At 43.4% G+C, this 25,660-nt stretch overlaps 1 protein-coding gene across 1 annotated transcript in view; it reads right to left on the minus strand.

Moving 5' to 3' along the window:
- Positions 1–4,979: 4,979 nt before the first annotated feature.
- LOC311247303 (sodium/potassium/calcium exchanger 1-like) overlaps positions 4,980–25,660 on the minus strand; it is a gene marked incomplete at both ends in the record, with an annotated part of 46,325 nt that continues 25,644 nt past the window's right edge. Inside the window, 5 exons of the mRNA XM_084337662.1 lie at positions 4,980–5,229; positions 6,105–6,271; positions 8,979–9,068; positions 16,552–16,788; positions 23,378–23,481. Coding sequence (XP_084193788.1) covers positions 4,980–5,229; positions 6,105–6,271; positions 8,979–9,068; positions 16,552–16,788; positions 23,378–23,481 — 848 coding nt within the window. The remainder of the gene's footprint in view (positions 5,230–6,104; positions 6,272–8,978; positions 9,069–16,551; positions 16,789–23,377; positions 23,482–25,660) is intronic.

Raw genomic sequence — 25,660 nt, forward strand, 5'->3', positions numbered from 1 at the left:
GTATTGGGCTCACATCAGGTCACTAGGAGTGGCTAACCTGGTCAGCACGTCGTTCAAACCCTTGTGGACCGGAGCATTCCCATTCTAGTAGACTGCCCCTCCCATCAGGCACGAAATGCATCATGTAATGTAAGTTGTCCCTAATGAGTCTTTGTGTTAGTCATGATTACCATCGATATTGATCTGCAAGGGATCTTGTAAAGGGGAATACCACCTATTTTAAGAATGCATGTATGTTTTCCCTTGTGCCCCGAGACAGTTCCGTCAGTGTTTGTGAACCGCTCTCTGATTTCTAGCTTTAGAAGAGAGCGGTGCTCGTTCACATACTGACTGAACTGTCCCGGGGGACAAGGAGAACACAAGTGAATTCTTAAAAATAGGTGGCATTGCCCTTTAACCCAAAACAATGAACCCTTTACGGTTCAAGAGGCACCGAAAGCCTTGCCTTTAGGATAACTTCATGTAGCTCTCCTTTTGACCAAAGCGCTGTTGGTAGGTACATGTTCAATAACGTGATATCCTCATTCAAAAGCTTTACATATATACAGTAGTGACTACATGATTGTTTTAGATATACAATCGACATTCTTGTTTCTACTTGCGTTGCTGGTACAGAGTGTAAAAGCAGTCTCTGGGTGTAAACAGCAGCACAAGTGAATGTTGAGTGGTACATTATATACATGCAGTTTTAACCCTTTCACTGCCACATGACAGGTTAACCCTTCACTATCACACAACCGACGGTCGCCGTGTGAAAGGGTTGGCAGTGAAAGGGTTAACCCTCTGTGTATTGACGCAGTGAAAGGGTTAACCGTTTGGTAGTGCAGCAGTGAAAGGGTTAAACATGAGGACCTTGGTAGTTAACGCACCCATGATGTGACACCGTGCACATTTTGTCCTGGCCTATCATATGAATGGTACAAACTCCAGCCTTGGTACTGAATTGCCTTGAATATTTTACGGTGGGAGAGTCGGTCTTAGTCTACGAGATGTATATTGTTGCTTTGTTTTCGCTAACAAAGAGAGGATTCGTACTTGTAGATACGTACTCGGAAGCTGTGCCCCAAAAACCCAAGACGTAGCAGGGAAACCACACTTCTCTTGGCAGGGGAAATACTTGGTATGACCTTGAAAGGTATCATACAGTCAACATAGACGTGAGGTGATCGCTAGTCACTGATATTTTTACAAGATCGCTCAGTAGTGCCAGTATGATCCTATATGTTGATGCTATTTCAGAGCTGACGTACACAGTTACAAATGACCTATCTCATGCTCCACCCTCTTTTCTTGATCCTCCAATCACAACTGTTGCTACTTAGGGAAGTGTTTGGAGGATCAAGAAAATAGGGTGGGGCTTGAGATAGGCCAATAGCGGAGGGGGTCGAGGAAAAGAACTGAGGCGGAAGAGACAGGGAACGTTTTTACAAAATGATACTTTCACTGAAATGTTTCATACCTTGCCGACTCCTACAATCTGTCAAACATGTGTCACATTGGAAGTAATACTTTGGAGAACTTGATAATACCTTTGACTGTGTGATGATACCTTTAAAATGTTGTGATGATAGTTTGCTGTTCCACCATCCTTGTGTTTGTGTACAGTGTTCTTTTGAAGAGGTCAGAGGTGAGACCCGGTCAGACTCACTTGTGCAATCACTGATATCATGGTTGGAGGAGGACCTATTCTGTAAAGTGTCCAATGAATGCCAGCCACACCAGTGATTGACAGTTGAAGTAACCAAGCCTAGGGAAAAAAAAGTTATTACAATTATTCAGCAAGTGGTACTTAAAAAAAGGATTGTTTTTACCTTGAAAAGTCTATTGGCTGAGCATTGTTATCCTATTGTTTAAAATTAAAAGAATTAAAACAGACCCAGTGGGTCCAAAAGAAGATGACACATCAGCCATGATGTCAGCAGCTTGCAATAGCTGTCTTATCCATCTGTGCATATCTGTTGTGTAAAGGAAATTGTACAAAATCAATGATATCATTGTATCTAGGTTCATGTATATTTTAATCTGCCCTTTCTAGAGATAAACAGTTTTGTAATATCTTATTTACACATCTGTACAAAGAGTCTTTGGACCTGGTGAAGATACTGTATATTGACCAGACAGTCTGAGCCAATAAATAAATTGTAAATAAATTCACTTATACTGTGAAAGAGTCTGCTTTGTCATTGTGATTATTGCTTGGACTCAGTGCGTCCAGACTGTGATTGTTGTATCTGTAGATGAGAACTATTTTATTCCACTGCACTATTTTACTGTATTCTATGCTAACTTATATCTATTTTATTGCACTGCTATTATTCTGTCATTTTATACTCATTTTGTCTTTATGCACTTAATGCATTGCTTTTATTAGTCTATGCCTCATTTTATGCCTGTTTATTTTGTGTCTACATCACTGATGTGAATCACCCTGGGCTGCAATTCTTGTATGAAAGGTTCTATATAAATATTATTATTATTATTATAATAAAACAAAACTGTTTATAAACCTAACCCTTACCTAGGCTTAACCTCAGTGGAGCCCTCAAGTCCTACCCTAACATAAAATAGATTAATCCATTATCATTGATTTTTGAAGATATAGTGATTTCTCACTGTTCAGCTTGGCGGTTTATTGACAACCAACTATGACTGGCAATATCACTCACTCTCACTTAATTCAGTCACACACTATGTTAACCACTCTGCCCTAGTGGCGGCTCACAGGTAATGCACTTTGTGTCAGACCAGTTAGCTTCACATCTATGACTAGTGTGTCGGTCTGGTGTTTTGTTTTTCAGAGTAATATTGTAATTGATTTGTTAAAAAAATAATTTAATTGCAGCATGACATTTTAGTAGTTTGACATATTGATAGCTTGTCTTATCAATAATACATTTTTTTGCATCCACTTCATCTCAACAAGTGCATTTCACAAGTAACATCTGACAGGACACTGACACACGTCGTACAATAATTGTAACATGTTTTTCATCTCACAGCTAAACATTATATGGATACATCTTAACTGACATACAAAACCAAGCTGCTGTATTTCACCACTTTACCAGAAACACCGTTTCACACTAAAAACAATCACTGCTCTTCTTAACCCTTTCACTGCCACAGGACAGCCGGTTAACCCTTTCACTGTGACAATACAGAAGGTTAGCCCTTTACTATCACACAACCGACGGCGATGCTCCATCATTAGCATCATTAGCTCCGCATTTGCGGAGCTAATGATGCTAATGATGGAGCATCGCCGTCGGTTGTGTGATAGTAAAGGGCTAACCTTCTGTCGTGTGGCAGTGAAAGGGTTAAAAGGACAATACTGGTGTGTGGGTCCCTAATCCATTCTTGCCTGATACAACATCTCACATGTCACATCTCACATTGTTTTTCATAATCTTCTACCGTTACAGATTGGTAGCCATTGTTTGCCCGTTCACAAAAACAGAACTATCCCTTTAAACACCACATAAACACATGGATAAGGACGTTTTTTGACTAAAACCCCATCTTATGTGTTTTACGTACAACATTTTCCCAATGTAGACGCTGCATTGAGACACTATAGATACAAATAGAGCAACTTCTCCGAAGAATAATTGCACCTCAGAGCTTAGAGGAGAAGCTGGATGTGGTGATTTTCATGGGTTTCCTTTTCAGATACACAGGAAGGCCATGGCAGTGGTTTCTGCCACCAAATATTTCAGTGATGGTAAAAGATGAATAATAACGTGACTCGGGACCCACACATCAAAAACACACTGGTGTCGTCCTTCAACGTTGAACACGGACAAACACTAGTTTGGTCGAATACAGACTGAGTTTAGGATATGGGTCAGGAAAATAGATCAAATATCAAATCCAGGATGCATCGGACCGCTGTGCCCCATGCCTGTCGATCGCACAGTAAGACCGTACCTTCAGTCCTGAAATGGAATTTAATCTTCTCACCCGGTTACAGTTACCATGGCATAATTATGCTCACATTAACCCTTTCACTACCACACTGCCGAATGTTAACCTTTCACTAACAACCCTACAGAGGGTTAACCGTCTGTAGTGTGCCTTCTGTAGTGTGGTACACTTAACCCCTAACTGCTCCCAATGAGCAGGTTGGCACCTTGCATGGTTGCCTCCGCCGTCGGTGTGTGTATGGGTAAAATGTGAGGACCAAATTGTAAAACGCTTTGGATAAAAACGCTATATAAAATGCACCATATATGGTAGTGCAACTTAACCTGTAGTGTGGTAGTGAAAGGTTAACCTGTAGTGTGGTAGTGAAAGGGTTAACCGTCTGTAGTGTGGTAGTGAAAGGGTTAACCGTCTGTAGTGTGGTAGTAAAAGGGTTAACCGGCTGTAGTGTGGTAGTGAAAGGGTTAACCGGCTGTAGTGTGGTAGTGAAAGGGTTAACCGGCTGTAATGTGGTAGTGAAAGGGTTAACCGTCTGTAGTGTGGTAGTGAAAGGGTTAACCGTCTGTAGTGTGGTAGTAAAAGGGTTAACCGGCTGTAGTGTGGTAGTGAAAGGGTTAACCGGCTGTAGTGTGGTAGTGAAAGGGTTAACCGGCTGTAATGTGGTAGTGAAAGGGTTAACCGTCTGTAGTGTGGTAGTGAAAGGGTTAACCGTCTGTAGTGTGGCAGTGAAAGGGTTAACAACATCGCCGCCCCTCAGCACTCTGACATCGGTCCTCCGGTTCACAAACACATCAATGTCGGACACACAGATGAGTCGCAGTGACGCTCCACGCTTTTCACGCGGCCCCCGGTGCTCGGATGGACACGTGACAGGTGAGGACGCGGGGCTCAGATGGACACGTGACAGGTGAGGACGCGGGGCTCAGATGGACACGGGACAGGTGAGGACGCGGGGCTCAGATGGACACGGGACAGGTGAGGACGCGGGGCTCAGATGGACACGGGACAGGTGAGGACGCGGGGCTCAGATGGACACGGGACAGGTGAGGACGCGGGGCTCAGATGGACACGGGACAGGTGATGACGCGGTCCTCCAGGAGGACGCTGAGGACCAGGAAGACGAAGTACATGACGAACATGGTGAAGCCCAGCATCTTGCTCATCTTCCAGCGGCAGGCGGTGATGGAGATGGTGACGAAGAGGAGCATGAGGAAGAGCAGCACGATGGCGCAGAACAGGCCGTTGGATTTGACCGCGATGGGCTCGCCAGAGTGGGACAGCGAGTACATGAGCCACGGGACCGGCAGGCTGAGGAGACACAAGACCAGGGACAAACAGGACGGGTTTATCAAGTCCAGAACACAATACTAATCAAATAGTTGTACCTAGTTGTACCTAGCTGTACCTAGCTGTACCTAACTATCTAGCTGTACCTAGTTGTACCTAACTACCTAGTTGTACCTAGTTGTACCCAGTTGTACCTTGTTGTACCTAGCTGTATCTAGTTGTACCTAACTATCTAACTGTATCTAGCTGTACCTTGTTGTACCTAGTTGTACCTAACTGTATCTAACTGTATCTAGCTGTACCTAGTTGTACCTTGTTGTACCTAGTTGTACCTAACTGTACCTACAGTAGTTGTACCTAACTGTACCTAGTTGTACCTAGCTGTACCTAGTTGTACCTAGTTGTACCTAGCTGTGTAGTTGTACCTAACTACCTACAGTAGTTGTACCTAACTGTACCTAGTTGTACCTAACTGTACCTAGTTGTACCTAACTGTACCTAGTTGTACCTAACTGTACCTAGTTGTACCTAACTGTACCTAGTTGTACCTAACTGTACCTACAGTAGTTGTACCTAACTACCTAGTTGTACCTGACTGTACCTAGTTGTACCTAGTTGTACCTAACTGTACCTAGCTGTAACTAACTGTACCTAGTTATACCTAACTGTACCTAACTGTACCTAGTTATACCTAACTGTACCTAACTGTACCTAGTTATACCTAACTGTAACTAACTGTACCTAGTTGTACCTAGTTGTACCTAACTGTACCTAGCTATAACTAACTGTACCTAGTTATACCTAACTGTACCTAACTGTACCTAGTTGTACCTAACTGTACCAAGGGGTATGTAATTTGTGTATCCTCCTCTCTCATGATCACAGTGTGTACTCACCCCATAGTGATGTCAAAGATGTTACTGCCCACAGAGCTGGACACAGCCATGTCGCCCAAGCCTTTCCTGGCAACAATCACACTGGTGATGAGGTCAGGGATGGATGTTCCCGCTGCCAGGATGGTCAGGCCCATTATCTCCTCAGTGATGCCCACCGTCTCTCCCACCTGTGCACGGTGAAGATAGGCAACTGTTTAACCATTGCCATGTTGGTATTTTAAAGTGAGCCCTATTTTGTGCCTTGAAGGTGGTATAGTAATCAATAATTTGCAATCCACAATCATACAATGTACACTGCGATTGTAGAAATAGAATGGTTGTAGAATACACTTTTAACACACAAGATCAGATTCTACTTCGCTCTAAGCCTATAACGAGTTTCACAAAAGATGTCAAATCCTCCTGTGAACATGATGTGAGGACCGTGGTGATGATGGTTAGAGAAGCTACGTTCAACTGCCTGGGCAAATCTAGGAAGATGAATGAGTCATTTTATCCCCTACCTCAAATGTGGACATGGTAGTCACGGGGCCCTGTGTATTTACTTTCTGTGGGGCAGTGAAGTGTGTTTTTCCACATCTTCCCTCCTTCAGTGATCACATCTGCAGCGTCTGCTCTGACGAGTGTCAATTTGGGACTGGTTGACTGGTGGGACTGGTTATTCTAGTTAAGTATTGTGTGACTGTGTCATCTGTGTGATTTTGTGTGAAGGGCGGACTAGCAAAATACGTTTTTTAATTGTAAGGCGAACTGTCTGTTTAACTGTGCACATGACAATAAATCAAATCTTGAATCTTGATGGCAGCCAGTGAGGACTGAGGACACAATCTCCGTGTGGACTCTCATGTTCCTAGACAACTTGCTTGGTTAAAGGAAGTTGTGTGTTATTTTCAACCAACAGTTAGTGTCTGTGAGACTGTGGGTATAAACATGCCACTGGCCGACTACTTCAATCAGAATTCTCCTCGCCATCTGTGACACTATTATGCAATGGCACCATCGCTGCATCCTGGGCTTAGTGCTTAATTGTGATTGGTTTAAAGGACCTCTCTCTGGCACAGCGCTAACATAGAGTAACGTAGTGTGGAGAGAGGTCTGGCTATGTGAGACTAACCAACAGTAGACCCTACTGCTCCACCATACCTATTGATTCTGACCAAAATCTTGTCAGCGAGCAAGTTGAGTTTTTCTGGGTACTCAAGTTAGCTGCAGTTCTCCTTCAGAAGCAATTGAATCCAACAAGGCAAACGTGCAACAGACAAAGAATGTCATAGATAAAGGACATGCAGTATAATGCTGTTTTTGAGGACATTTCTTGACTGTGGATTGAATGGCAGTCAGAGGAGCTGCAGTTTAGCATTTAGTGCAAATCTGGATTTAGCGGACACTTTTATCCAACGTGACTTCGTCAAATAATATTGAGCTTGAGTGTTACAGTCTGAGTGCATAGTAGTATAGACATATTAGCAAGATAGGTAGTAGTAGAATAGTAGCATAGTATTAGGGTACATAATAATAAAAATGTTAGAGGGTTAACCTCTTAAGCCCTAGCCATATTTTCTGAAAATTAGCCTTCTACAAGGTCCATGCATGTTCTTGGTATCTAGGGACATCTATTGATCTCAGGGAATGTATTCCCAGTGATCAAAATAGTGTCTGTTACTAGGCTTGAGTAAATTATACATTTTCTTTTTTCATCTTTGATGCTAACATTGACCAGACGTGAAAATGTCAGCACCTTCTTGAGATCATGTCTGTGTACAAAAATTCTAAGCAAATTAATAAAGGGCAGATGATTTACAGGAGGTTTTGTAGATACAGTACTGAATTTTGCCATCCGGACACATGCAATTTGAAATATGAATATAGAATATAGAATATAAGGCCTATACATGACCTTATTATGGCCAAGTCACACATCCATGGATCGGGCCAAATCTTCTCTTTCCAATGGCAGAGTTCAATCTGGATTTAGTACCACCAGGCACCCCTGACAGGGCAGCAAAATGAATGAAATCTACTGTAAGTACAGTCACTTTTTTTTATCTACTTTTTCTCCCCATTTTTCTATTTTTCTATTCTACCTCCCCTGTCTCGAACATTGTTAGGCCATGCCTCCCACAAGCCGGCTGCAATGTGGACGAAGCCTTGCATCACGCGTCCCCTCCGGTACTCGAGGAGGCAGCCGTCGCATCTTTTCACCTGAACAGCACGATCTCTCAGCGGCGAGGGTCTGCGTGGGAGGGACACGCCGCCCTCGTCGCTTCCTGATTCTACTGCGCAGGCGCACCAACCGACCTGTAGGAGTCGCTGTCCACAACGTCCGATCCCCACCCACCAGCTTCCCACCCCCTAATACTGCCAATTGTATTAGTATGAACGACCAGCCAAGCTGGTAGCAACGCCGAGAGCTGGGCTCGAACCCAGCATCTCCTGCGTTGATGGCGAGCGCCTGGCCCACTGTGCCACCTAGCCGCGTACAGTTACTTTTTTATAATGTCAATTGCTCCGCCATTTTTCATCAGATTGCAACACGTTTTTTTGCTAGACGTTCACAGAAAGGTAGAGAAACTACCTGTTCTAAACTGTTCTATTTCATGGCAATAACGTTCATGTTTGTTCCACCCGTGAGATATGATCCCGAAAAAAAATAGGGGGGAAAAGCTTCAAGGTGGAAGTCAGATGATTGACAGGGGCTGGAGTAAACTGGGAAGTGTAGTTTTAGGAAATCCGAAATCCCATCGAAAGTGCTGGGTCTCTTCCCTCAAAAGACTACACTAAAGTTAGGTTGCGCCAGGTCCTTGCCAAAAAATGGTTGTTTGAAAATAATCTTGATTATACTTTGTAAGGGTTAAAAAGAAATGTGCGACCAACCTGATGTGCCCACCACACCATTAGATAAGAGAAGACTCCAATCCACAGTATGGACCCAATAAATGTCATAGCAAAGTACTTCTTGGAGTCCTAGAAAGAAAAAGGGACAGTAATAATCAACCATTGGATATTTGATTTAGAACAAATTACCTTAAAGCTACAATAGGTACGATTCTTTTGTTCGAATTCTGCACCAAAACAAATCTTAAGGTGGACACACTGACTTAGTCTACTGTGAGTGAGTTTTATTGACCAGTGCAGAGATATTCCACTCTAAGGCCCTGACTACACACGGATTATGGATCTTTTTCAAAACTGATATTTTCAGGCTCTATTTAAAAAAATCCTTGTCCACACGGCAGGGTTTTTAAAAATACCTCCGTCCAGATGTAAACGCAGAAATACATTGCTCCAACAAGCATGCCGGGCCAGTAGGTGGCAATAAGCGATATCTCAAATACCATAGAACAACAGTCTGAGCATGCGTAGTGAGCTGATTTTCATTGGGGGCAGCAACTGAAAAGTTAAATAATGTAGTGACAGAAAATCCAAATAAGAGACAACGGACCCAGTACTTTGTTGGCGGTGTGAAACTATGCAGACAAACATTAAATATCTTTGGAACCATTTGTGTTAAATTGTATCTGAATCAGGACATTATCTTCTCTGTCAAAAAGTGTATATCTCCGTCGCATTAACACTTTGATTGCCACGCAGTATGCCCATCCTTATGCCCAGTCTGCCAGCGCTGTAACCCTATGGAGATCTTTACCTTCTTTGCAGGGCTATAACTTTTTAAATATTATAGCTATATCGACATTACTATGGCCCATTCAACATCGGGTATCTATCGTTCCGGATGTGGGAACGTTATATTTTTTCATTAATACATTGTTGTGTTAACTCTTTCAGTGCCACTCACGAGATTTCTCGTGTTTTTTTATAGGTGGTTGCTAGCCACTCACGAGATTTCTCGGATTTTTTTTTTTTTTTTTGCGATCTGAAAAATTATTGCATCACCCGAGCCTACCCGAGTATTGCCGAGCTGCGCCGGTGATCACTGTGGAAAAAAGCGCCCCCTGTCGTCTCCCAGATGACATAAGTGATTTTGGAATGGACTCAATGAAAATGAATGGGGAAAAAAATCCGGTACTCCACATTTTCCAGTTCACTGATCCAGCCGGGGTTACTAGAGTTCATTCTGGAGCCTCAGATCCCCGCGGATCATGGAGATCCACTGTGTCGCGTTGGATCCATACACGTATCGATTTTTTCGAATGGTGATCAGGAATTGGAATATACCAGTTGGATACCATCTGATGTCAGGTAAGGACTCTATGTTATCAGTGGTAGGATAATCAGAGTAAGTTTGATGAAGTTATAAGCTGTTTTGTGAAATGTCTTCTTTCGGTCTCACTGTAAAAGTCCGAGAGGAAATCAACGAGGCGATTATCCGCGCGCGGCCGTAATGTGCGTGCGTGCACGTATAATATTGATCATCTAGCGTTTATTTGAAAACGATTCATAAAAAGGCCGACGAATATCAACGTTGTGGAATATTCCACTAAAAGACGATTTTCATAGAATGCTCCAGAATGAGCTGTTTTTTATATCAAAACGGGGGCTTTTCTAACTGCTCTGAAACGGCAACGACGCGATAAAAAAACAATCTACCTTCACAGCACTGACTGGAAAATAGTCTTTGATAATGCGATGGGCAGATTAGACACATAATTTAAAACATAGATTAGGCGATATTAACATTAACATTGGCGCGGATGGTGGCATTCAAGCGGTAAAACGGAAAACCAGGCGTGGCATTGAAAGAGTTAATCATGCATGAAGGAAAGGGGGGGGGGGTCGTTTATAATTCCTTGATCGTCAGTAACGGCTTTATTTAGTATGGGTTGATATGTTGAGCAGATGGATTGCCGTGAAATTAATAAACAATCGGGCTGAAAATAACGTCTATCTTGTTGCAAAATAATAATAATAATAATAATAATAATAATAATAATAATAATAATAATAATAATAATAATAATAATAATAATAATAATAATAATAATAATAATAATAATAATAATAATAATAATAATAACCTCATTAACACATTCCCTGCCACGCTTCTATCCATCAATGTAGGATCACTGCCACCAGTCTAAGCCTATGGAGATGTTCACCTTCTTTGCAGGGCTATAACATTTTAAATAGTATTGCTAAATTGACATTACTATGGCCCATTCAACATCGATTATCTATCGTTCAGGATGTAGGAACGTTATACTTTTTCATTCATAGATTCTTCCAAAAATACCTTCTAGAATATAAGTGTTTTTATCGTTTTCTGCAGTAATTCATAGAACGTGAGTTATAGGCATAAACGCATATATAGATTATCAACTGCCGTTTATTGCCGATACACGCTATATTAAAATGTTCAACTGTACATGATCGTATACGTTATGATTCATCATGCGCGGATGAAAGGGGGGGGGGGGGTCGTTTATAATTCCGTGATCAAGTTGGGTTTATTCGCAAAAGAAATTCGTCTGATAACGTCAGACGCCTTATCAATGTAATGTGGGCAGTCAGTAGCGATAATGAACCAACGGCCGCCATCTCACTGGACGCGGAAAAGGCGTTTGACAGCGTAGAATGGGAGTACTTATTTTCAACCCTGGAGGCGTTTGGTTTCGGTCGGACCTTTATAAAATGGGTGAAGTTGTTGTATAACCAACCGGAGGCAGCGGTGCAAACAAATGGGATAATCTCCTCATATTTCAAACTAGGCCGCGGGACACGCCAAGGGTCGCCCCTTTCTCCTTTGCTTTTCTGTTTAGCGCTTGAGCCCTTGGCAGCAGCTATACGTAAGGACCCAAGTTTCCCTGGAGTTACAGTGGGGGGCACGGCCCAAAAACATATGCTTTATGCAGATGACATTTTGCTTTTTGTTACAGACCCAGGCAATGCTGTACCCGCACTACTCAAGACAATAGATACGTTCTCAAGATTTTCAGGGTATAAGGTTAATTGGTCGAAGTCGGAGGCTCTTCCCCTAATGTCCTACTGCCCCAAATCACTATTTAAAGATGGCTCCTTTCAGTGGCCTGAAAAGGGTATTCGGTATCTAGGGATTATTTTCCCCAAGCAAGTAAACGACATTGTTAGTGTCAACTTTGACCCACTACTAGGCAAAATCTCAGCTGATGTGGAGAGATGGGCTCCCCTTTTCTTGTCACTGTGGGGCAAGGTTAATGTTCTTAAGATGAACTGCGTTCCCAGAGTAAACTACCTCCTCCAGTCACTGCCGATAGCAATACCTAGCAAGTATTTTAAACAATTTGATAGAATATGCAACACATTCCTGTGGAACGGTAAAAGACCCAGGATGCGTATTGGTAAACTACAACAGCCTGTGGACAGAGGTGGCCTGGGTCTCCCCAAATTATTACTATATCATTATGCTTACAGTTTCAGACATATGACACAGTGGGCCCTGCCCCCGGAGAGAGCGCCTCCATGGTACACAATGGAGCAGTCGGTATACACACGGCTGCCCCCACTGTCGTATATTACAGCTAAATTACCACCAACTGCCCGAACTCACCCTATTATCTCTCACTTACAGGCCGTATGGAAGAAGGTGTCTCGCATCTTCCATATCAACCCACATTTAAGCCTGTCAGCAGGCTTATGGGCCAACCCAAAATTGTGTATATGCAGATCCCCCTTTATGTGGAAGGAATGGATAGACAAAGGCATCCTCACCCTGGGGGACCTCTATGAAGATGATGCATTAAAATCTTTTGAAAAACTGATTCAACAATATCAGCTGGCCAACAATCAATTTTGGAGATATTTACAATTGAGGCATCTTCTCATAGGCACATTTGGCTCTCCACAGACCCTCCCCCAGGGTACAGACCTGCTGAATTTTTTTTTTGGCTATTTCTGGGTTGGGACATGAGGCCTCGGTCTACTATTCCATGTTTATCGACAGGGAGGGCAGTGGGATATCCTCTGCTCTCAAAATAGTCTGGGAAAAGGATCTAGGGGTCACATTTGAGCAAGAGGACTGGGATATAATCTTGGGGATCCCCAAACAGGTGTCCAGGGATATTAGAACAAGGCTAATACAATTCAAGATATTCCACCGCATTTATTGGACCCCCTCTAAAATGTATAGACTGGGCCTGAAAGAGAACCCAGATTGCTGGAAATGTCCGACAGGGGAGGGGGACCTAGTCCATGCACTCTGGTCATGTCCGAAAATCAGAGACTTCTGGAGTAACATACATGACTACATCACAGAGGTCACAGGGACGGAGTATGATTTCTGCTCTGGTTTATATATCCTGGGGGATCCCTGCAGTCTTAGCCATATCGCAAAGCCCCTAGCTGATTGGATACAGACTAGTATTATGATAGGCAAACAGATCATAATGAGAGGCTGGAAGGCACCAGAGGGCCCGTCATTCCGAGAGTGGAGTGGAGAACTGGGTAGGGTAGCTGCCTATGAGAAAATATCTTTTAGTTTAGGAGAGAAAGGAGACAAATATATTAGCAAATGGGGGAAATATTTGCAATTTCACTCACTATAAAAGGAGGGGGGGCACACTTGTCTAAGACAGCGACAACGATGCACATGAGTATATAATACCTGACAAATGCACCATGTGTATGTCGACAAGAATGGCTCTATGTTTTAATGTAGATTTATTTTTTCGTTTGGTGTTTTCTTTTTGTTTTGGTATGACTTCCCATTTTATTCTCGGCTTAGTCTAATTTATCTTTCTATTTTTTATTTTTTTTATGGTAGAATTTTTCGTTTGTTTAGGTTTACTTATTCTTATGTCTTTATTTTTTATCTTTATTTTTATTTTTTTATGTCTTCCCCGCCATATGGGGGTTATCAGTGTAACCTAGACGTTAGGGGTCTAGGTGTCTGTGTGGTCCTTCAGGACTGACCCATGCTGATGCAAAATATGTCATTCATGGTATTGTCCTGAAGTACTGTGTGCAAAAAGAAAAAATATGCAATAAAGTATAAGTCATAAAAAAAAATAGAAATCCGTGATCGTCAGTAAATGCTTTATGTAGTATGGGTGATATATTGATCAGAGCGGTTTGCAGTGAAAAGAATAAACAATCAAGCTGAAAGTAACGTTACTGTCCTCTTACCGTTCGCCGATGAGACTGGAGGAAAAAGATCCCACTTATTTGACGTCGATCTACTAGATCCATTTCCGGTTTGTATGGCGCAATAAACGCCCAAATCATATCGATTATTGAGTTATGGCAGCGATCCATATGCACGCCAGTGTGTGTCTATAGTCCCGCAACGATATGTGACTGCCGGACGGATTTCCCAGATGCACCGAGATCACCAGATCCACTTCCGGTTGTAACTCGCCCGATCATCCACCAGGCGGCGGTATTGAGGCGTTGCACTGTTGTGCAGAGTCCCACTGTATCAGCAGAGGCTGGGTGGCGGAATTATGAATGCCATGGTGAAAAAATGAAATATGATCTCAATAACGTCGTACAGCGTGGTCTGGGAGAATTAGCATGGCCAGCAAACACGTCGTAAGCCGTTTTTGGCGGTCAATGTGTTAAAATACTCAGTTAGTACTCTCAGTGGTTAAGCAATCAAGCAGTGGCTGTGTAGAGTCTGTGTTATTAGATTTCAGGGGCAGATAGATCTGAACATCGTCTGCAAAACAATGAAAATAAATATTATTCTTCATAAGAATTTACCCCAATGGCAACAGATGGAGCAGGAAGAGTATAGGGCCCAGGATCAAACCTTGAGGGACCCCAGAGGTGAGAGGAGCTGTGGATGAGGAGAACTCCTCTAGATGGACAGAGAAGGTCCGATCAGTCAAGTAGGACTGAAACCATAAAAGGACTGTGATCAGTCTACAATGATCCTCATTGCCAGACTTTGCTGAATGAATTGTGTAGATTCAACCACTAAATGTGCTTATTTCAATGAAATTCCCTTTGAGCTTCTCCGATTGGTTAGAAGGGTGAGCCTCTCTGTGAAACGAGAATGGAATATTTCTGTGCTTCTGCTACACTGGTCAATGAAACTCACTCACAGTAGACGGAGAGTCAGGATGTCCACGTTAACCCTTTCACTACCACACGACAAAGGGTTAACACTTTCACTACGAGAATACAGAAGGTTAACCCTTTCACTGCAACATGACAAAGGGTTAACCCTTTCACAACCACACTACATAAGGTTAACCCTTTCACTACCACACTACAGACGGTTAACGGTTACGTGTGGTAGTGAAAGGGTTAAGATATGTTTTGGAGCTAAATTAAAACAAAGACATTTTACTCATTGCAGCTTTAACATGATTTGGCCAAAGTCAATGTGCTACATAGAGTACTGTTGGCCAACAGGCATTAACAGCTGCTACTGGCATTAACAGATGGTACTGGCATTAACAGCTGCTACTGGCATTAACAGATGGTACTGGCATTAACAGCTGCTACTGGCATCAACAGCTGGTACTGGCATTAACAGCTGGTACTGGCATTAACAGCTGCTACTGGCATTAACAGATGGTACTGGCATTAACAGCTGCTACTGGCATTAACAGCTGGTACTGGCATTAACAGATGGTACTGGCATTAACAGCTGGTACTGGCATTAACAGCTGCTACTGGCATTAACAGCTGGTACTGGCATTAACAGATGGTACTGGCATCAACAGCTGCTACTGGCATTAACAGCCGCTACTGGCATTAACAGCTGGTACTGGCATTAACAGCTGGTACTGGCATTAACAGCTGCTACTGGCATCAACAGCTGCTACTGGCATCAACAGCTGCTACTGGCATCAACAGCTGCTACTGGCATCAACAGCTGCTACTGGCATCAACAGCTGCTACTGGCATCAACAGCTGCTACTGGCATCAACAGCTGCTACTGGCATCAACAGCTGCTACTGGCATCAACAGCTGCTACTGGCATCAACAGCTGCTACTGGCATCAACAGCTGCTACTGGCATTAACAGCTGGTACTGGCATCAACAGCTGCTACTGGCATCAACAGCTGCTACTCATTAACAGCTGCTACTGGCATCAACAGCTGCTACTGGCATTAACAGCTGGTACTGGCATTAACAGATGGTACTGGCATTAACAGCTGGTACTGGCATTAACAGCTGCTACTCATTAACAGCTGCTACTGGCATTAACAGCTGCTACTGGCATTAACAGCTGGTACTGGCATTAACAGCTGGTACTGGCATTAACAGATGGTACTGGCATTAACAGCTGGTACTGGCATTAACAGCTGCTACTGGCATTAACAGCTGGTACTGGCATTAACAGATGGTACTGGCATTAACAGCTGCTACTGGCATTAACAGCTGGTACTGGCATTAACAGCTGGTACTGGCATCAACAGCTGGTACTGGCATTAACAGCTGCTACTGGCATCAACAGCTGGTACTGTCATTAGAAATACTAAAAGAATATACAGTAGAAGAAAACGTATTAGCATTGGAGATACTAGAAAGTATACAGTATGAAACCACGTCTCCCACACACCGGGTTGCGAACATCAGGCACCGTGAGCCACAAGGGGAAGACGATGGGCAGCAGAGCGACGTAGGTGGCCTGCTTGCGCCTGGTGTCGGGCCACTCCAACGACAGAGGCTCCTCCACGTCCTCTTCCTTCTCCTCATCTTCCTCAGCTCCACTGGCATCATCATCATCATCATCACCACTGGCGTCGTCACCACCGCCGCCTCCCAGGTTGTCTGACCGCCCAGCCACTGCTGCCCCCTGCAGGAGACCAAGAGACCAGGAGAGAAGAGAGACAATCAGAGAGAGAGAGAGAGAGACTCAGGAGACCAAGAGAGAGGGAGACAATCAGAGAGAGAGAGAGAGAGAGAGAGAATAGAGACAATCAGAGAGAGAGAGAGAGAATAGAGACAATCAGAGAGAGAGAGAATCAGAGAGAGAGAGAGACTCAGGAGACCAGGAGAGAAGAGAGACAATCAGAGAGAGAGAGAGACCCAGGAGACCGAGAGAGAGAGAGAGAGAGAGAGAGAATAAAGACAATCAGAGAGAGAGAGAGAGAGAGAGAGAGAGAGAGAGCGAGAGAGAATCAGAGAGAGAGAGAGAGACTCAGGAGACCAGGAGAGAAGAGAGACAATCAGAGAGAGAGAGACCCAGGAGACCAAGAGAAAATAGCGAGCGAGAGAGAGAGAGAGACCTAGGAGAGAAGAGAGACAATCAGAGAGAGAGAGAGAGAGAATCAGAGAGAGAGAGACTCAGGAGACCAGGAGAGAAGAGAGACAATCAGAGAGAGAGAGAGACCCAGGAGACCGAGAGAGAGAGAGAGAGAGAGAAAGAGAGAGACCCAGGAGACCAGGGCCCTCATGCATCAACGTGTTCTACGCACAGATCTGTGCTTACCCTGTGCGTACGATCATTTCTAAGCAAAGAGTGGGATTCATCAATTTGAACTTGAACTTGACTTCGTGCTTACATCTACGCACAGTTCAGACCTGGCGTACCTAGCGCGCAGTGGTAGAATATATTATTACAACAAGGAAATTAGCTTCTGTGCATAATAACACTGGCACGTTCTGTACGAACCGTAGTTCATTATAGTTCATTGTAAAATAGCAACAGTAGTGTAATTATGGTCAAAACCCTATAAATAGCATTTGGAATAATAGATCTTTCTCTCAGAATGAATGCAGCATGGTTTATATAGCGTTATCGGAATATACGGGGTGTAGGCTACTGACTGACTGCGCTCCGCGTAGCTTGATTGATTGATTGAAAAGTTTATTAACAGATTGCAGAATGGGTACAGTACAGTACAGCTCAGTACATACAATTGTTAATTGGGGATGCAGACCAACTTTCGTCCTGTTTACATCAGGGTCCCCCATTTTCAATTCATCATAAATCATAAAGCTCAACTCGTTATTATTTTGCGCACAGACCGCCGAAACACGGGAACGTTTTGATTATATTTAAAAGGCTTTACGTTAAACGAAACAAGTGGAATTTCGAAGCTGTAAGCAGAATAAGTCATATGAATATAGTGTTCTTCCCCCTTTTTACTGTACAAGAAAGAATAGAAAACGCATTGCAATGACACCATGCAGATAGTGGACAGACTATATGATGGGATTCAAGTTCGCGTTTTTGTTGCTCATAGGCATGCTGTCAGAGTATGATATCTTAATCAAACATTCTAGAACATTTGTCGTCACAGATCATGTCCTAATGGAACATAGGCTATGGCATGGATCGTGATATTGTGTGGACTGTTATTATTACTGTACGGCGGTACCACCCATTGTGACAGCAGCCTTGAGTCCCGCACACAAACATGATGGAATTCAAGTTCATGTATTGAAAGGCAGGCTACATCATACATGCAGTGAGATTCATTGTTCTTGTATATGCTCTCGTATTATATTGTTTATATAGGCTACCCAATACTGACATCAAAATAGATTGTAGTATGCCTCTAGAAATCATATGCAGCAGGTAGAAAATTGACGGGAGATCCATCGCGATTTGGAATAGAATTGAGGAGAACTTTAATCCGTGGGTATTAATCAAACAACACGGGAAAAGGCAGTCATATTCCAGCGCGGTCTTTATTAGCCGACAACAAAATAGATGCCTCTAAAAATCATATAGCCAATCGAACACAACTAATAAAGGCATTCATATTACAGCACGGTTATAATGACACACAACCAACGCCAAACAGTGGTCAACGAACGGTCTTTATTAGTATTTTGAGCTGTCCAGGCAGAATTGCAGCAATGGTCTTAGGGAGCCGTTGATATCTGACATCACCGTTTACAAGTCCGCCTTTTATTTATCCCATAAATCATAATACGCGATAGTGTCTTCTTGGTTCGACAGCAGTGAATTCTCCGTGGAGTTTCTCGGAGTCCCGCTCGCGTGGGTCGGTCCATTATTTCACATCCCATGGGGGGTGTTTCCTCATTTTCATGACCATATATGGATAATCATGCACGAGCATTGACGGTAGAACAAAGTGGTATTCATCAACACGGAGGACCATAGAGCCTGCGTACGCACGTGTGATGAATGCCGACTTCCCTGTGCGTACGCTAGTTCTACATTCCGTGCTTACGTGTGGAAGTAGGTCAAGTTCTACGTCCACGTTGATGCATGAGGGCCCAGGAGAGAAGAGCGAGAGAGAGACAATCAGAGAGAGAGAGAGAGAGAATCCATTCAACAAAATGTTTTAAGTTAACGTGTCTCACATTTTGATTGGTGCGTAATATATCTATTCTCTAGTATAATATCTAGCTCGTATTATGAGAGCTTAGGCAAGTTGCAGTGTTCAAGTTGTTTTATTTGTCATGTACATTTACATTTAGTAATTTAGCTGACGCCTTTAATCCAAAGCGACTTACAAGTTCTGTACGACAAGTCATCAGGAAGGGCACAACTCTATCAGCTGAGTAACAATGTTCATGTATAAAGTACATGTACATTACAGTGAAATGCTTGGTTCTGTATGAGCCCCCTGATAATGTGCTTCATACAGTAAAAAAAAAATAATAATAAAGTTACTGGATTTTGCTACAGTAGCTACATGATGACAATACATTTGAATCTAATGTAATCTAATTATCTGTGCCCTCCCATTTCAGACTGTGATGTTCACGGGATGACTTTAATTATTATTAAATAAATAATAATAATAATGACAACAGACACAAAGTTTAACGAATTCCATATAAATCGATAGTGCAGCAGGCAGCCCTCTGGGCAGACAGACACACACACCTTACTGTATATGCTTATTCTTATAATTATAATAATAAATACGACTATATATGTTTGTATTGGTGTGCATCTGTGTTTTTAACGTCTTCATTTGCAGTGATTCTACAGCCTAGGAATTAAATATTTTTAGACTTTGTGCCTCCTGGTAGCACATAACAGAACCGCAATCGACCTCAAAATTAACCCATCAGCACCGCGGTAGTATGGTGGAGAGTCCTAATGTCTGTAACTGTACAGTATGTACCAAACCAATGATTCTAGTTATAACAACATAGTGTAAGCTAAGAAGTGTTGTGTTCTGTTGTGTTCTATTTTTTTTTTTTTATTCAGCTTAAAGCCGCTGGTGTCTCAGTCTGGGAGTCTGTGGAAAACCCTTTGTTGCGTGATTTTAACCCTTTCACTACCAAATGGTTAACCCTTTCACTGCGACAATACAGGTTAACCCTTTCACTACCACACTACAGAAGGTTAACGGTTAACCTTCTGTAGTGTGGTTGTGAAAGGGTTAAGTTGGGTAAGGGTTAGACTCAAGTTCCATCAATAACAGCATTTGGATCAATTAACTTTCAATTCAACCAATAAAAAAATTTAAACAGAAATTCCCATTGAATTGCTGATGATGGAACATTCATTATCATTTACTTGTCAATGGGTTGGATATCACATCCTTTTCATGCCAAATTATTTTCAGCATCTGAATTGGAACGAAAATCCATTTCCTGAATTAATTGAACTGAAAGTGAACAACAACAACAACGACGACGACGACGACGACGACGACGACGACGACAACATGGTGACATGGGACCATGGGACAAGCACTGGGACCTTTTGGACCAGGTGCAGACCATGCTGGTTTTGGACCAGGTGCAGACCATGCTGGTTTTGGACCAGGTGCAGACCATGCTGGTTTTGGACCAGGTGCAGACCATGCTGGTTTTGGACCAGGTGCAGTCCATGCTGGTCTGACGACTGCCCATGAATTGTTTACTACTGCAAATCATGACTCAATCTCACAATTTATAGACTTTGGCTATAGGCTTACATGCAGTCTAATATCCTCTCATATATCTATTGTATTAAATATAGATAGCATGAAATATGGATTACTTCCGGATATATAACACTTTATTTAAAAAAAAAAATTAACCAGAATATGGAGAAATTATGCAAAACCAAACATATCCTACGTTTGATCTTGATGGATACGCTGCTCAAACTGAGAAAATAGATTGAAACACAGATAGAGTAGAGTAGAGTAGGCCAGTGACAAAACATATTGACATCAGGTCTGTATGCGAGATTGATGGTCACAGGCCCTTAAAGAACCCATTACATGATTGAGCCTGGCATAGAGGCTATAAAACCCGCTGTCATTAGATGATGAACTGAGGTGTCCTGCCACCTTCTGTGTGTTTCTTAAGGATTCTGACAGGTAACATTATTTTTCATTAGCATCTCAGACGACATCATCACATTTGACCACCAGGCAAATGAAGAGGATGGCACGGATACCTGTTAATAACCCTTTCACTACCACACTACCAAAGGGTTAACCCTGTCACTGCGACAATGCAGAAGATGAACCATTTCACTGCCACATGACAAAGGGTTAACCCTTTCACAATCACACTACAGAAGGTTAACCCTTTCACTACCACACTACAGACGGTTAACCTTCTGTAGTGTGGTAGTGAAAGGTTAACTGTGAGGATTCGCCTGTTTCCCTGGACCTTATTTCCCTGTCCTCTCCTCACCAGCCCCCACCTTTGGACATTCCCTGTCTACTCTCCTTCACCAGCCCCCACCCTTGTGAGAACTTTTGCCTGCCTTCTACTCTTCACCAGCCCCCACCCTTGGACATTCTGTTCCTCTACCCTCACGCACCTGTTGGGAGTTTGCAATCTGCTGGAGAGTACTTAGGTTGCAGACTCCCCTCCAGTCCTTGTCGGGTCGTTCTGTGTTCTGGACTCTGTGTTCGTTCTGTATCTGTGTACACTCTGTGTTCATGGAGTTCTGTACGTTACCATCCTGTACGTTACCATCACCTGCCGCGTCTCCGGCGTGAGACGACGTGCCAGCCATCACCACCTGTCGCCGTTTGCCTGGAGTGGGACACCGTCTTCGCTCTCTAATTCTCTACGGGGGGTTTTCCAGTGTTCCCACTCCAGACGTCAAGCCGGCGCGCATCGCTCCCTATTTCCACGGGAGGATGCGTCTCATCGCCCCGGTCCCCTGGGACCCCTGTGTTCTGCGCTGCCCGTCTGCAGCATCTCCGTGCCAGGCCTGGAGTGGTGTTCCCACTCCAGACGTCAAGACGGCGCGCATCGCTCCCTATTTCCACAGGAGGATGGCGTCTCTTCGCCCCGGTCCCCTGGGACCCCTTTGTTCTGCGCTGCCCGTCTGCAGCATCCGAGGAGGATCTCCGTGCCCAGGCCCCCGCTGTCCTGGTCCTTGACATTTAGCCCTGGCCCTGTCCCTTAGCCTTAGTCCCTTAGCCTGTTCGCCTCTTAAAGGCACAGTGCCGCATTTTCCATATTTCTTTGACTCTAGTGTTTTTGTGTTCTCCCTTAAAGGGACTGTGCCGCTTTTTGTTATGTAATAAATAAATGCCCTGTTTTGGCTCACTCTCATACCTGTCTTGTGTTGTGCGATCGGGGTCGGTTACAAACCATAACATTAACCTTGGTACCAGACACCAGTGTTTAGAACTCTAATTATGATTAATTGAAAATGGGGGACCCTGATGTAAACAAGACGAAAGTATTTCTCTGGTCTGCATCTGGTCTGCCCTTAACAATTGTGTGTATTGAGCCGTACTGTATTGTACCCATTCTGCAATCTGTTAATACAATTTTCAATCAATCAATCAAAATGTCCTGCCAGACACCAGTGTTTAGAACAGGAATGTCCTACCAGACACCAGTGTTTAGAACAGTAATGTCCTGCCAGACACCAGTGTTTAGAACAGTAATGTCCTACCAGACACCAGTGTTTAGAACAGTAATGTCCTGCCAGACACCAGTGTTTAGAACAGTAATGTCCTACCAGACACCAGTGTTTAGAACAGTAATGTCCTGCCAGACACCAGTGTTTAGAACAGTAATGTCCTGCCAGACACCAGTGTTTAGAACAGTAATGTCCTGCCAGACACCAGTGTTTAGAACAGTAATGTCCTGCCAGACACCAGTGTTTAGAACAGTAATGTCCTACCAGACACCAGTGTTTAGAACAGTAATGTTCTACCAGACACCAGTGTTTAGAACAGTAATATTCTACCAGACACCAGTGTTTAGAACAGTAATGTCCTGCCAGACACCAGTGTTTAGAACAGTAATGTCCTGAATAGAATGGATGGAAGAATAGAATGAACTGGTTATAGGTAGAATCACTATTGTGCTATATCAGTTGGCGATAGAGAATAGCAAAATAGACATTTATTTATCTGAAAATGGTTGAGATTATTACTTTCACTGCCACACGACAAAGGGTTAAACAGTCCTATTAACCTTGGCAACCATAAAAAAAAATGGCACACGCATCCATATTTTAATACGCCACCGTCTCTCTGTGTTACCGTGGCTTTGTCGGGCCGCTCCGTGGTCCCGCCGGTCCTCGGGGGCTGTGAGGTGGAGGGCTCGACCACCGTGACAGAGTTGGCCTCGTCGGCTTTGGCATCATCTAAATGATGATGAAGGAGGGAGGATGAAGATCAGAGTCTGGGACATTCTGTTCACATACAACTACTATAAATCAACAAGGACACAGAGTCGGCGACGTTCTCCACATACATGTTAACCGTCTGTAGTGTGGTAGTGACATGTTAACCGTCTGTAGTGTGGTAGTGAAAGGTTAACCGTCTGTAGTGTGGTAGTGAAAGGTTAACCGTCTGTAGTGTGGTAGTGAAAGGTTCACCGTCTGTAGTGTGGTAGTGAAAGGTTAACCGTCTGTAGTGTGGTAGTGAAAGGGTTATGTAATGTTTATAGATTGTTGTTATTTGTAGGCAACTGTAGACCAGGGACTGCACAAAGCTTTGTAAATTACTAGTAAATCATTGATTCATACATAAGCAGATGCATTACATTATTTTTATTAAATTTGTATTAACATTTACAGACATACAACACACAATACCTACAATGACATCAATAACATAACAACACACTAACATGGGCCCCTTGAATATGGCTGCGTTCAGCCTCCCAGACCCCCATAAGAGGGACCCCCCCCCCCCCTCCCACCATCCCCCCCCTAAATAGGGCTCCCATACATCCCAGGTCCGTCCCACGCGGGGCCGAGCACTCAGTGACACGGGTTCCTTGAATTAATTGGGCCAGGCCCAGTAGAGGGGAGGGAAGGGGACTCCCCCCCCCCCCCACTGAGCCAAGCCCGCTACCTCCCATGTCACCGAGAGCCCCACCCCACGCACACCGACCCCGCAACACACAAGACCCCACTGGGCAAAGCTCAGCCGCTCTGACCCCCATAAGAGAAACCCCTCCCTCCCGCCCTCCTCCCCGAGAAACAGAACACCCCCATATCCTGGTCCACCATGCGCGGAGCCGAGCACCCAGAGCCCCCACCCGCCCTCGCCCAACCGCCAGGCCAGTGATGCCACAGATTACTTGTAAAATTATCTGATTACTGATTACTGATTACTCCTTTAAAAAGTTATCTAGTTACTTTACTGATTACTTGATTATCAAAGTAACTTAGTTACTTTGAAAGTAACTAGGTTACAAAGTCATCGTCTTTTTTGCACATCACCCGTCTCACATTAGGTAAGTGATAACGTTATCCAGTCTCTCTCTCTCTACCTCTACCTCTACCTCTCTCTCTCTCTACCAAATCCATTCTGAGACAACGGACTCAGTGTGTACTCCGCAAGTCGCGCGTAACATGAATCTCTCTCTCTCACTCTCACTCTCTCACTCTCTCTCAAGTAGCCAAAGTACACTATAAAACGAACTGGATAGTTGATTTAACTTCATGCTGAAGCCATTCTAAAATCAGCTATGAACGTAAACATGTGTGTGTGGCTGTGTGCGTGGGTGCGCGAGCGCACGTCCCATCTCCGGTCTAGCTGACTGTACCCCTGTCTCTCTTATCATCAGCATTATGAAATAGTAACTAAATAGTAATGCACAGCCACTTGGAAAAGTAACTGTAATCAGATTACTGGCTTGTAAAAAATAACAAGTTAGATTACTATTTACTGAAAAAAGTTATCAGATTAGAGTAACTAGTTATTAGTCTATTGCGCAAAATACCACTCCCGACTCAGGCTGCAGTAGTTCCGTCAATCTAGATCCGATCTCGAAAATGATTGTGGATTGTTGTAACCAATGAGTGTGGCTTTCCAATGATACCCCACATGGGGATCTAAATAAAAAAAATTAAAAAACACAAAGAAACACGAAAACAGGAAGAGCAAAACAGCCGAATGAATTGAACTCTATGAGAAAACTTCGTTTTTCTTTGTACACAGTTTACCAAAATCACTCCTAATCACTCATTTCTGAATGGATCTTTATGAAATTTGGATATGTACTACATGAGGCTTCAGGCTATGGCTCCGTCTGGATTTGTAAGCCATACCACCTTCTGGGGAAATACTACCTCTGGACTACTAACTACTACAGAAAAACTTGAGTAACAAGTTTTTTTACAACTCAAGTTCAGACCTATGTTACGTTAGCACTAAAAGTTAATTTTTTTTCTGGAATCAGAAACTTCAGAATGTCATCTTTCAAAAGAGACCAGGCTCATGCATGTGCTATACAGTGCAAGTATAAAGTATGTTGTTTTGGTTTGCAAAAAAAGTATGCAGTCCTCAAGTTCAAGTAAAAAAATTGCCACT

This window comes from Notolepis coatsorum (assembly GCF_963971535.1).
Source record: "Notolepis coatsorum genome assembly, chromosome: 20".
Taxonomy (NCBI): Eukaryota; Metazoa; Chordata; class Actinopteri; order Aulopiformes; family Paralepididae; genus Notolepis; species Notolepis coatsorum.